Below are 13,703 nucleotides of genomic sequence, written 5' to 3'. Positions count from 1 at the left end.
AGGTCACATAATGTTCATACCAGGGGTATTACTTGAGCTAATGTAGTCCATTCCACACTGCATACATATTGACATTCAGGTGATGCAGATTCTTTGTGAAGTTAGAATCAAGTCAAACTCATTTATATTTATTTAGTGCACATTAAAGGAGCTGTGTGGAACTCTGTTGCAGCCACACAGCAGTCTTCCATTGACTTCCATTACATGTAATACAGTGGCCACACATGGTACAACTTAGCATTATAAGACAGCCTTCCCAGCACTAGGTGGTTTGCATGCTATCTACAGAGGATTTAGGTTTAGGGCATGAATAAAAGGAATACGAGTTTAAATGTAGATTAAAAGAAGTAATGTGATAGGGGGAGACGAAGCACCCACCAAACGACCCAGAAAGTGTTCAGAACGACTCTCAACCTGCATAATTAAGGTAATTTTTGCTAAAATTATTGCATAGTGCTTCTTTAATGACCATAGTTTGTAAATATTGACTATTTACTCAAAATCTTAGAATTCCTTGAGTGCAGTAATTTCCTCTACCCCAGAGGTGAGGGGTTTAATTAAAGAACAGAAAAAAACTGCCCTGATGTGGTGCTGTTTGTTCTGCCTCTGGCAAGTGTCCTGTCTCCTCTCTTAAACAGAACGGAAGCTTAGATATTCCAAAGTTGTAGTTACAGTGCACACTTTAGTGCTTCAAGTGCACTCAACACATTCACAATGTGCCTGTGGAAGTCCAGTCGGGCTGATGTGACAATCCAGTCAGAGCCGGGTCATAGCTGACGAGACCTAGGTGAGGCTGATGCAGGTTTGGCAGCTCCACCCCCCTCTACCACACACAATGTCAGAGAGACAGGATTATAATTATGGAGAGCACAGTCTGATGCACTGATTGTTGTAATGACAAATGAACCTAAATGATTTTAGTTGGGGAAAAAGATAAGTATGCTTTCAAAAATCAGAAAAGTATATTTGCATTTTTTAAACCCTGATTATAAATACAGTAGATGAATTAATTGTCTTATCTCAGTAGAACTGTCATATAAAAGCAGCCATGCAATCAGTCTAATATGGTATTATCAGTTTTTCATCTGAACTGCATGTTTTAGTGAGTAGAATAAGGTGACCTTCCTGCATCAGTTCGCAGAATTACACATTTGTATTATGATGAATTTGTCCAAATTAATTTGTGAACTTTGTTTACGCACTAACAGTTGCACTAAAGCAGCTTGTGACAGTGTCCAAATGTTAAATTACCTGTCCACTAAATGCATTCTGTATTTACTTGGTCACAAGAGCGGCTGAACATTCTCACACTCTCCAATTAATTCAGTTTCTCAGATTGAGCATTCAGTAGATTATGCGGGCTAAATGAGAACAGGTACGTAGGTGATATGACACCCACCCTTCCCCAGCATACTGAGTGTCGCCCTGCCCAAAGTCTCCCATTGTCATTTGACATAAGGCATTTCTTCATTTTACTGTAGAGGACATTGGCTCCAAAAGCATCATTAAAAGTAACCCCTGACAATGAGCATCATCAATCAAACCATACTGACAGACAAATCCACACAGCTGGGCCCCCTTGCAAAGCCATTGCAGAGCAGAGAGTTCGCTGACATTTTAATTACTTTGTCATACATTGCAGGGCCACTAAGCCTGGTTTTGAGAGTGTAATCTCTAGCAGTAAATGAAAACAAATATTATCTGAACCTCACCCCTAACGCGCACACACACACACACACTTCGAGTGCAGGGACGCGTGGTGTTGATTAATGTAATATCTCTGGAGCTGTTGTCCAACGCCTGCGAGGATTACACATTGAGGCCCTCTCGGCAGCGCTTGCATTTCTGAGCATTATGGACTTTCATAATGTTTAATGTCCCCAGGTGGGATTGCCCCCCACCCTCACACACACACACACACACACACACACACACCTTCCTCGTAATGAACTGCATACAAATGGGCCTCTCCAGCTGCACCAAACAAACAGGGTAAATGCTCCCCCATCGCCCCTCATATAAGGTGTGATTCATTTGAAACCCAAAGCCTGGCTTCAAAACATGTTTTCAATAATCTTGTTCTGTTTTAGTCCAATATCATAATGTAATATTGATACAAGTATTGATGTTTTAGTGTTGGAATACCATCAAAGTCCACTTTGTGTCTAATGTTTGCCCTGAGAGGATGGATGATAGTGGACATCATAACGAGGCGTCCTGAGGCAATGGATTTCAGGGGTGGCCTTGTCCACACCCTAACCCCCCCCCCCCCCCCCCACACACACACACACACATACACACCAACAACCCCCCCCCACACACACACACACACATGCCCCACCATTCCCCTTTGTCCATCAGTCCATACTCTCTTTGAATATTTAGATTACCTGTGTTTCGATGGCACCTCTCCTAAGTGGATTAACATTTCACGTTGGGTCCCAGGAGCTGCATGCGTAATAACTCTTGGGTGGAAATCAAAGGCCTAGTGGGTCCTGGGGGATGGAACACAAGGCTGGCCATTATCTCTCCCACCGCTGTCTTGTTTACCCAGCCTCTGGCACAGGCCATGCATCTGGGGGATTGAAATGGAATCCAAACTAGCTCAACTAATCATAAAATCACCTCATATGCAGCTTACATCGATTCTTCCTCCTCCAGGTAAAAGCTACCTTCTGTCAGGTAAAAGCTACCTTCTCTGTCAGGTAAAAGCTACCTTCTCTGTGGTGCAGTGACAACAAAACACCCCTTGGCAATGCAACACAGAGAGCAGTAAGTAGAGTGCAGGCACTCTCTCTCTCTCTCTCTCTCTCTCTCTCTCTCTCTCTCTCTCTCTCTCAAACTCAAACACACACACACCTTTGCTATTAAAGCTGTTAAATCATTATAAGAGTTAGCTGTTTATATATACATCAATTTGGAGGCTTGCCAAGCCATTCTGGCCCCTGCATATGTATTAATTAAAAGTCCATCAAGGTAGGCCGCACTGACCTTAGCAGAGATGCCGGTGACATCTGTGAAGGGTGCCTTTATTTCCCCGACGCAGAGCCCACCCCACCCTGCCATCTCGCGCACGCCTCGCCTGACTGCGTCTCCAACCAGGTGTCAAGAGTGCGGACGGGAGTGTAATGCATCCTCATCAGCCGTCCACCAGACGCCATCCCTCAGCCTCCACACGGCGGCGGCGGCTGTGTCGGGCCCCTCACACCAACACCACCCCCCACTGCACCTCATCCCACCCCCCAATCCCTGGGCTTTTGATGGATCTCTTTATGTTAATCCGCACTTAATCATGGAGTAGGAAAAGAGGAGCGGTAAGCAGACTTGAAGCGAACTTTAATTACAAGCCTGGTGTTGTTTGGCTGAAAAGAAAAAGAAATTGAAAAAAGGAAAATTGAAAGAGCAGGGTTTCGTGTGTGTGTGTGTGTGTGTGTGTGTGCTTGCGTCTTTTTTGTTTGTTTGTTGAGAAATGTGACTTGTCCTGGAACTTGCAGTGTTTGTTGGGTTGGGGGGGGGTCAGTATTGTGATTCAGCCATTTCTTTACCTTCCCTACATTTTAGGTAAAAAGCACTAACCACAGGTAATAACCATGATTTGATTTGAATTGCACATCACTGGTTTGAAAAGCGGCTCCTGGATGCCTCGTGCGTAGCTCTCCCTAGCTCCACTCCAGGCACCAGGCAAAGCCGAGAGCCGAGGCGGGCACACTGATGTGGAATTGAGGATGTCATCAATTAATCACGAAGAGACAAAAGAGAGTGTGTGCCGTTTGAGAGAGAGAGCAAGTCTATTCTGTGATGAGTGGCTGCTACTGTAGAAGATAGGCACAGCTCGGCCCCCTTTCATCTCGCTCAAAAAACTAAAAACGGCGAAAAAGAAAAAGGCAAAACAGTCTAACTCAGCCCACATGAAGATGTGGGGCAAGGGCGCAGGAGGCACGGGGGACGTGGGGGATATGTCCCCCACAGTGCTGAAGAGACGGCCGTCGTCCCCCTCACTTTTGATAAGGAAAAAAAGCCTTATAGGTACGCTAAATAAATAATAACCTATAGGGTTTGCGCTAACTATGTAAAACTCCCCATTAACAGCATCACATCACTAACCACAGCCATCTACAGTACTGTAAGACTGCACAATCTCATATTCACTCTGTTGGATATCTGAAGCCAGTTTGTCCTAACAACCATTATAAAATAATTCAGGCTACTTGCTTAGCGTAAATCCTCAAATTATGGTTGGGGTCTTTTGCAAAGCACAGCATCTTTATTTGAGGCAAGCTGATAGGCTATTCGAGGCAGGCTTTTTTAATTTCTAACCTGCATTTAGACATGCGTTTCGTTTGGAGCGGCATACAGGTAGGCTATCAAAAGCATACAATTTTCGGTTTGGTTTGGGATTTAATTTACTTTTGGACTGTTTGATTATATTGCTAAATGTTGAGACTGATGGGCACTGAAATCTGGGAGATATTTGATGGTTCACTGTTATGTTTCATGCAGTTGAAAAAGTGTCGGGATTGTGACACTAAAGTGAAACAAGTGCCGCTGTTTATTGCGAGACAAGTCAGCCATTCATTGAATAGGGGCTGTGCTGTAGCCTAATAGAAACCTTTTTGTGTAGCCAAGTAGCCTAAATTGAGTTATTGTTTAATTATGCATGATTTAGTACTATTTATTAAATTCATAGGCTGGAATGCCTTGAGTCGCGCAACAATTGTGTTTAAATGTAGTAGCCTAGGCTTCAGCCGGCAATTACCTCGAAAGGGGCGGCAAGAGAGTGAGCTTGAGAGCGTGTGTTGGAGACCCATGGTAGGAAAACGACTTTTCTTTGCCAACCGTAGGCTATTAATCCAACCAACAATATAATAAAATATTAAGAAGAGGTGTTATTTCATTGACTTAAATCGAAACAATGTCTTCTAGTGCTGGTGGACTGATGGCAATTGTTGGTATAGGCAATTGTTACCCCGTCTTGTATATGGGAACCTGCCTTTATTTGTCCGGCTATAAATAGAATCAATCCTGGCCATAATTTGAGGATTTATGGTAGCCTAGTCTCCTGCTCAACATGACATTAGCTGTTATGTTTATTGATAACAAACTCAACTAGCCTACTGATCAACTAGTTTTCACTACTAGCCTAACTATAAAATACAAGTCTATACCCAACGTTTTTGTTCTAAGACATTTATTTCAAACATAATTTCAAGACACAAATTGGATACATCAGTTACCTTGGTGCATACATCCCAGAGAGCAGGCTACCACACCCCAGAGTGATGGGCCTATAGCGTTCTTACGCATTCAGTGTGTGGTAAACAAGCTGAGAATTTAGCAGTGTCACGTCTGCCTGTCACAGACGTGGGGAGCTCTTTGAAGCTTGGGATAATGTGGTACAGTTACTACAGTAACAGTATTTTTTTTTTTTTATTTCATAAATGCTTTGTTTAAATGCTGTTGGAACAAATAGTAGTTGATTATAAAGTCAACTTTCTGTTGCAATTTTCTGTGTGTTCTGGTGTGGTAACCTGTTAAGCCAACATGTTCTAACGTTGCATATTAACTGCAAACACATGGAGAGTTGATTTGGTTTATACCAGACAATTTAAGTATAGGCCTAACTAGGCTATTTGATCATGTAGTCTATGTTTGGATCATAGGCATGATGATTCATTCATGGCTTCATAAAATATCAACATCCCATGTTGATTTTAGAGTATTCTACCATTGGCCATAGCACATAGCAAGAAGCTGGTCTGAGGGCAGATCTGGTGTTGTGCTCATCTCACAGTTTTGACCATTTTTATCAAGAAATATTTTGTAAACAATCAATGGTATTATATTAATATTCTGGCAAGTTTATGGTCGAAAGTGGGCCAGAGGTGGCGATCCGATATCTGGAAATCTGATCTCACTATGGGTTTGTGTTCACAATTTGGTCCCCCTCACTTTTAAAATATCTCCTGCGCCCCTGATGTGGGGTATCAAAGACAGCGTTGAATACAGTGATGAGCTCCAGGCCCTAAATTAGATGGCAATTTCCCCATGACGATTAGCTTCCGAACCAGTTCTTGCTTTGAGTTCTTTTTTTATGTTACAGAGCCAAGCAAACAAATTGTCATTAGAGGGTTAAGCTGCTTCTCCTTGGGAATGAGTTGTGCCAGTATATGTACAGAGTACTGTATAGTATGGAATATTCTCATATATCAGAAACATCTCATACAACACACTGTCAACACTGCACCACCACACACTAGTTACAGCAACTCACTTGATTTACTTCACTTTGCTTTTCCCCGGAAAACTAGCAGCATGGACCAACATAAAAAATCCTCCTGAACCTGGCACCAAGCATGAGCTTCTGCGTATCTGTAACATTTTCCTCACACATTTTACCTCCAGGGTTTTTTTTTTGTTATAGTCCTGACCTCTGGCTAAATCACTGTTTGTAAGCTTGGAGCAAGTAGTGCTAGTGGGAACAAACAAATAGTTTTCCGTTTGAGGTAAAGGGTGAAGCCAGCCGCCGATTTCTCGCCTCTGTCAAATTGAGAGATCTGGTGCATTTTGAATCTGCCCAGTCCCCATGAAATGCCTGCGCAGTCAGGGATGCCCTCTTAAACCCAATACCCAATCACACGGCAGGGGAGAGAGGCAGGGAGAGAGGTGATGTTTGTGGCATGCATGAACTGCTCTCTGTTCCTACTGAATGCAGGATTGGTTCATTTCTCTCTCTCTCTCTCTCTCTCTCTCTGTCTATCTCTCTTTTTCTGTTTTAACAGAAATCAATCTCGGGGGCTGGGTTAATCACCAATAATGTTTCAGCAGTGACTTATTCTCTTCTCCTCTCATTCTCCCCCTCATCCTTCCCCAACAGAGCCATAACCCTGGAGAATCAGCTCGTGGTCCTAGCCACAGCCGCAGCCGATACGGGGAGTTACTACGTCCAGGCCGTTAATGAGAAAAACGGCGAAAACAAGACGAGCCCATCCATTTACCTGACAGTAGCAGGTAAGGCTACAGGCAGGACCTGGCTGCACTGCTCTCATTACCCATGCTGATGCCATTACTTCATTCCCGTAGGCACGCTAGACACAGACAGTGGTGTTCTCACCTGACAGACATTGTGAGCATATCCACATACAGTGTAGGCCAGCCCTACTAGAGCCCTGTGTAAGCTCTAGTGCCAATATCTTCCACCTACATTACTCATCACTACATCCATAGCAAGAAGAGGCATATCAAGGCTCTATATTTTTGTGTACAAAAGCCACAGAAGCTGGAAGGGACTGTGTTATGTGGCACCATGCCTATAAGACATGGTGCTGGTGATGGAGGGAGCTAGATGGGAGTCACTGTCTCCCACCAACCTGACTGTCTGTGAGGTATGTGACTGTCTGTGAGGTATGTCTGTGAGGTATGTCTGTGAGGCATGGAAAGACAAAGGCCTGCTGTTTCGCTTGGATCTGACCAGTTCTTCTCCCTTTTCCCCAGTTTGGATGTTGTGTGTGAGTGGGTCCCCAGAAAATGTGTTCTGGATAGATTGCATTAGATGATGGTGTACAGACTTGCATCCTCATCTCTCTGGTATTATACTTACTGACTGCTCTTGACTGTTGGCACACCTTGGGCAAAGTGAGTGCCAGGATGTCTCTTTCTAGCCAGAACAGCCTGTACAGACAAGTCTCTATGATTGCACAAAGCATGAACAAAGGCCAGTCACAGTAATTAATACCAAAAAGGCCTGTCGATAATCTGGGAATGCTTTTATAGTGATGTGGCTGTGCTGTGGAGCGTAATTCAGTGAACATAAAGAACCTTGAAGATCAAACTTCCAGAAGATAAATGCAGAGTTTCTTGAGAAAGTGTGCCTCAGTCGGTTGTGTGCATGGATTGTTTAAATGGGAATGAGTTTTTTAATATCCAAATGAATAGGTCTTATTTAGTTTTAGCTAAATGAAAGGCTTTTAAGAGGAGTCTGGGTATTGATTTCCTTTTCCCTTTTGAGACCACATGATTTCACACTATCACATCAAATGATGAGTATTGAGTTGTTGAACAGAATACAGATACAGGGCTATCGTGTTCATCTTAATGAGTTTGGTTGTGTGTGTGTGTGTGTGTGTGTGTGTGTGTGTGTGTGTGTGTGTGTGTGTGTGTGTGTGTGTGTGTGCGTGCGTATGTGTGCATGCATCCTTTCATGTGTTTAAAAACATATATTATAATAAAGTGTGTGTGTGTGTGTGTGTTTGTGTGTGTGTGTGTGTGTGTGTGTGTGTGTGTGTGTGTTTGTGTGCGTGCATCCTTTCATATGTGAAAAAAACATGCATACATTACTATACGTGTTTGTGTAGGTGTGTGCGTGGATGTTGGTGTGCACTTGTATCCTTTCATGTGTGTAAGTGCGCACATACAGTACAAGTCCTGTAAATATCTGTGTTTGTGCACATGCATCCCCTCATGTGTTTAAGTACAAACATACAGTGTGTTCCTGTGTTGTGTGTGTCTGTGTTTGTGCAGGCACATGTTTATGTGCACGGTGCCCACCTGCATCTGTGTCCATACACAAGTTCAAGTATACTTGTTCAAGTATTCTCAGTATACTGCAGAATTTCTCTTTCACAGCAGCAATAGGCCTGAGCAGATTAATTTCCCTGCCCAGCTGAAAATTCCAATGGCATTAGAGGGGTAATTGTGCTGAACTGCGTGTTTCTTCATCATGGCACCCCCTTCAGCATTAATACTTCCCCATAACCACATGCAATCTAGAAAATACAACATCAATTACCCACGGCCTCCCTCACCACACAAACAGCACAACACTCATTTAGTCATGCAGTGGAGGACAGCAGGATGCACCATGTACTGTCATATACCAGGGTTGTGCACAATCCGAATAGCAATTCTGCTTCCTGTTTGCTACCTCAATTAAAATGCAAGTGAAATTCAAGAACTGAATTGGAATTTAAGAGACAGTTTCAATTCCATTCTGGAATTTTACACAAGCCTGTCATATACAGAACTGACTGGGGAACATCCTGTACAGCTGTATTGAATGTCAAGATTTGCAGTTAGCTATCAGGCTCCTTTGAGTAAGAGCTTTACCATCATGGAGTTAGATCCTGTCACTGATCTCATCCTCCATATTTACTCAGCTCTCTCCTGCTCTCAGGACACGTTACAGACCGTCTACTTCTTTGGGCTTTTTCCTGTCTTCTGCAAACTTTTTTTCCAGGCGATCTAGCTGGCCAATCACCGTTGAGTTATTGTTAGCGGGCCGAGGCGGTTTGTCAGATGTGACAGGGCATCTTATTTGGAGCCGTGTCCCCCGGGCTCCGAGCACTTCCAGTTCCATTATCACTCACCACACCCGCCGCAAAGGTCATCCCAGTTAAGAAAGGTTGCCAAGGTGGCCCTTGATTAAGACTGATAACTCTGCAGAAAATGAAAGGGGGGCGGTGGGTTATGGAAGGTGCTGCTGCTGCTGTTGCTGCTGCTGCTGGAGGCACATAATGAGCAGAGACAAGAGAGAAGATGGCTGGCCTAACCCAAACTTTTTTTTATCGTGGCTCCGAGGCAGGGGCTGTCAAAAAGAGACGTCTTCTGCTGTTTGTGATGTATTGGTCTGTGTTTCTCTTTGAAATGTGAGGATATAGGCTCTTGATTAGGGCCATTTGTTTAAATGGGAGTGCGCCGTGGTATTCTCTGGCAAGGCGCAGTGTTTGCAGCAATTGGAGGGGGCTCCTGATTTATTTGAAGGGAAATAGGCTTCGACTAACCAGCTCAGTCATTATTTGCCGTTACTAATGATATCATTTAGGAGCAAGCGTGTTTGGGGGTTCTGTTTCATTCGGCTGGGCTGAAATCATCCTCTTGCATTTTAAAATACTGCAGGCACTTTGAGGGATGTATATGCTCTTTTCTCGTTCTCCCCAAGGCAACAGAGGATGCTCACATTTTCTTACATTTGTTTTTCTTTTCTCCTCCCTCGTTTTTTTTCTCTGCTGACATTTGTCGTTCCATAATGCTAGTAGGATGGAGATGGAGTGGCTTCCGGCACATTTCGGAGGCGAGCTAAGGAAATACTACTTCAACGAAAGCCACACACATTAGTGAGAAATTGATTTACCATACACCTGGGTGACATGGTGACTTGAAATATAACACTTTAATCCATACCTAATGAATTCAGGCAAACTATTGTAGTACATTAATTTAAAAATAATTACCCCCATGAAAAATGCAGTCCAGGGAAATTGTAGAAAGCAGTGACCCTCCCTTTGTGGTTCTCTGTCTGGTTCTCTAACGTTTTTCTTTCCACTGTCTGATAGAGAGACGTAAGGGGAGATAAGATCTGTTTTCTTGTCACAGCTGATTTTTGTGAACTCATCATATGCGTCCCACTCAACATGCAGCACCGGTCTCTAGTTCTGGTTTTGTTTCGACTTTGCTAATCAGACCTTATCAGAATGGGTCGGTGGGCTTTTGGTTTGTCGGAAGATTGTATATCACAAATATAGATGGAAAAAAGTATGAAGTGTAGAAGCATGGTGATATGTCGCCTATGAAAAATTAATGTGGTGCTTCCATTGCCTGCTGGAATCTGGAATCTCTGAAGATTTATTTTTTGCGCTTATTGTATACCTCCTTACATAATGTTTAAAAAGCTGTATAACATGGTATGGATTCTAATGCAACAGATCAGCTTTGAAAAATTCGATCTTATCCCTCACCTACTCCCTATTGGAAATGCTCACTGTTTATGTTATCACTGTAGGGGGGTGGGAGTACATTGCAATACACAGAGGTAAACAGTACACCTTCAGTTCCCATTTGCAAGTCAACAATTTGTTCTTACTTATTTTCTGTTGGTACCCTCTGAATTTTAGGATCCACTAAAGAAGTTTCCTTATTTTAGCTCTTCTCTCAGGGAAAATGTTTGAGAACTTTTATCAAGTAAAAAAAACATCTAATTTTCACAGTCCACAAATTAAATCTTTTTAAATTTGACGAGTACTGTTTTAGAGTAAATATAATGATTGTTTTATTAAATGAGTGGGCTAAAGGAATACTGTGTTTGTCTATGTCATTCAATGAAGACTATAAAAACATTGGGAATTGTGTGCATTAAGCTTCTGAATGGTTTGTATACTGCTCTTAGATGCTTTGGGCATATGCCAGAGTATTCGAACACCTGTCTTTGTATAGTGTTTAGGATGCGTTATCTGTGTTAATGATAAACAATTATCCATTCACCTCCAATTTCCAATCAAGTGTGATTGAGCATTCGGCACATCAGGGTAAGAGCTTATTTTGATGATCATGGTGCATCTGGAGTTGAAAAGGGAACATATAGTACAAGGCAAAAGTAAGACAATGTTGCTACATGAGGCCCAACTGGACCGGTTGTCCATTTGTCCAGTAAACCTACTGCTGGTGAGGGACCTGTTGGACAAGAAGGGAAGCTCCTTCTCATCTGTGCCGCTGTCCAGCTGTTCCACATTTGTGGAATGTCAGTGACTCAGTGGAATGTCAGTGACTCAGTGGAGTGTCAGGTCCTGGGTCACTCGGGGCTCCACTGCAGCCCTGGGTCTAGGAACATGAGGAGCGTTAGCCAGAGAGGAGTGAGAGGGTGACAAGCACACTCTGTGGAATGTTTTGAGGATTGTGTCGTTAGGATTTAATGAACATGGCCATCAATTTTTATTATGCTCTTGCTGCTGGCAGATTACAGTCAAACAAAAGATGGTTTCCGGTGCCCAAAGCAGACCCAGAGGGCTAAAGATGATTAAAGCACGGGCTGTTTATTTATTTATTTATTTATTTATTCTTACAGGCGGAACCTTTTCCCTGGCCTTCTTCCTGTCTTGTTTCTGACTGTTGTTGTTGTCATTGCTGGTATCCCTGCTGGGTCTTCTCCTTGGCCCCTTCCCTCATTTGATTTTCATCAGGGGTGTGAAATTAGCTCGGATGTTATAGTGAGAGTCTCATCCCTGACACTCCCCCACTGCATTTAATTGGCTATATCTTAAACAAATAGGTCTCCTGGGGGATTGTGTTTAGCTTGTAATATCTTAGATCTGATAACTTGTCACCTGTAATTTGGACAGAGATTGATAAGAAGCGGCAGCCGGTGATTTGGCCAGGCTGCACTACCCGTGCCCCTGGAAAATCTTGTTTCGTCTCCTTGCCGCCTAGCCTTTGCCAGGCAGTCAGATCCTGTGTCTTTTGAGCGTACCTGACAGATAAATAATAAGCTGTCTGTCAGTTCTCAAGATAGTAGATGTTTATAGGTTTAGCGGTACTCTGAACCTTTTAAGATGATAACACACTCAATTACCGAGGACCAAATCACAAATCTGTTATCACGCCAGCACTGGCCGCCTCTTTCTTGTTCTTAGGCTTATCCAATGACGTTGTCATTATAACAGTTTGCATAGGGTAATGGTGAAAATTGACTAAAATATTACCCTCAGTTTGAGGGAAAAGGGGTTCATATGTATACCTAAATATTGTTTTAGCACTCTCTTGTCATGAGCCATATCTTTAAATGTGTAAAGTGTGCCATATCTTTAAATGTATTAGCATGCATTTGTCATTCCTTGTGAATCAACTTTGACACTTGTAGCCCTGGATTTAATGGTATAAATGTGCCACTGTGCTACATATATGCATTTGTGTAACTTACCTATCCAGTTCACTACTGCCATCAATGTGTTTAATGATTACAGTCTGCTGCTGGCAGAGACTAATGCACACATTTTTGCAAAGACCTGAGACCAAAGGTTACTTGTTTGCATGCAAGTTATGTATGCAATTTGTGTAACAGTACTGGGTGTTGGATGGATATCATCACCAACATCAATTATTGAGCAATTGTGAGCATGCCAAGTGTAAAATATGCAACATATTTTCAGACCGCAAATACCTCAGGTGTTTTCATTAATCAGTTGCCTTCTGTGTGGCCACACTTAGACACAGATCTCATTTTGTGTTTGGCAAATAGCGACAAATGTTATTTAATGGTTGGGGGTTGTGGTGAATGGAGGAAAAAATGAGCATTTACACAGAATATTGCACATTTGTACAACATGTTTGTACACGGTGTTCATTAGTCTGTAACTAGGTCAGGCAGGAATGGAAATCTAGTAAAGTAAAAGTGGAATCGACACCACCTCAGCACCACAGAGCATGGCATGGAAATCAACTCATTTATCAGGCAGAGCCACAACTCAGGAGTATTTCTGCAAGCCCAAAAGGGGCCCTCATGATTGTGATGTAAAAATAAACATCCAGACTTTTCTTCTCTCTGCTTCCGCCCCCCCCCCAAAACACACTCAAACTATTTCTTTTTCACCCCCCTTTTCAAAGCTGTAGGTGCCACGTGGCGTGCCTCAAAGCGTCTTTGCTCTACCCACAACAGGGTTGCGCTTCACTGTAGTTTGTTTGGTGGAGTTGGATGGCGATGGGGTAGCGTGTTTGCATATGCAAAGGGCATCACCACACACACATATGCCAAGAGGTGGGGTGGCACTAACTGGAGGTGGCTCTCAACAAGGAGGCAGCAGGAGGCTTTGGCAAGACGAGACCCCCTGCTTTGCTGGGCGGTGTGACTGAATTCATCTGGATTCCTTCTTGTTCTTCTTCCTAGAGTGGACCGCAACAAGGCGCATCTTTTTACTCCCCTCATAAGTGGGTCTCTTGAG

The 13,703-nt window shown here is 43.1% G+C and overlaps 1 protein-coding gene across 3 annotated transcripts in view; it reads left to right on the top strand.

The window, feature by feature from the left end:
- sdk1a (sidekick cell adhesion molecule 1a) overlaps window positions 1-13,703 on the top strand; it is a 237,250-nt gene that overhangs the window by 118,341 nt on the left and 105,206 nt on the right. For all 3 annotated transcript variants that reach the window (XM_076264907.1, XM_076264906.1, XM_076264908.1), the window contains exon 5: window positions 6,875-7,008. In XM_076264907.1, coding sequence (XP_076121022.1) covers window positions 6,875-7,008 — 134 coding nt within the window. The remainder of the gene's footprint in view (window positions 1-6,874; window positions 7,009-13,703) is intronic.

The sequence above is a fragment of the Alosa pseudoharengus genome, unplaced genomic scaffold (genome assembly GCF_046254945.1).
Source record: "Alosa pseudoharengus isolate Yale_2024_CS ecotype anadromous, Long Island Sound unplaced genomic scaffold, YU_APseudo_1.1 YU_APseudo_1.1_scf_4, whole genome shotgun sequence".
Taxonomy (NCBI): domain Eukaryota; kingdom Metazoa; phylum Chordata; class Actinopteri; order Clupeiformes; family Clupeidae; genus Alosa; species Alosa pseudoharengus.
This window is presented reverse-complemented; position numbering and strand designations above follow the sequence as displayed.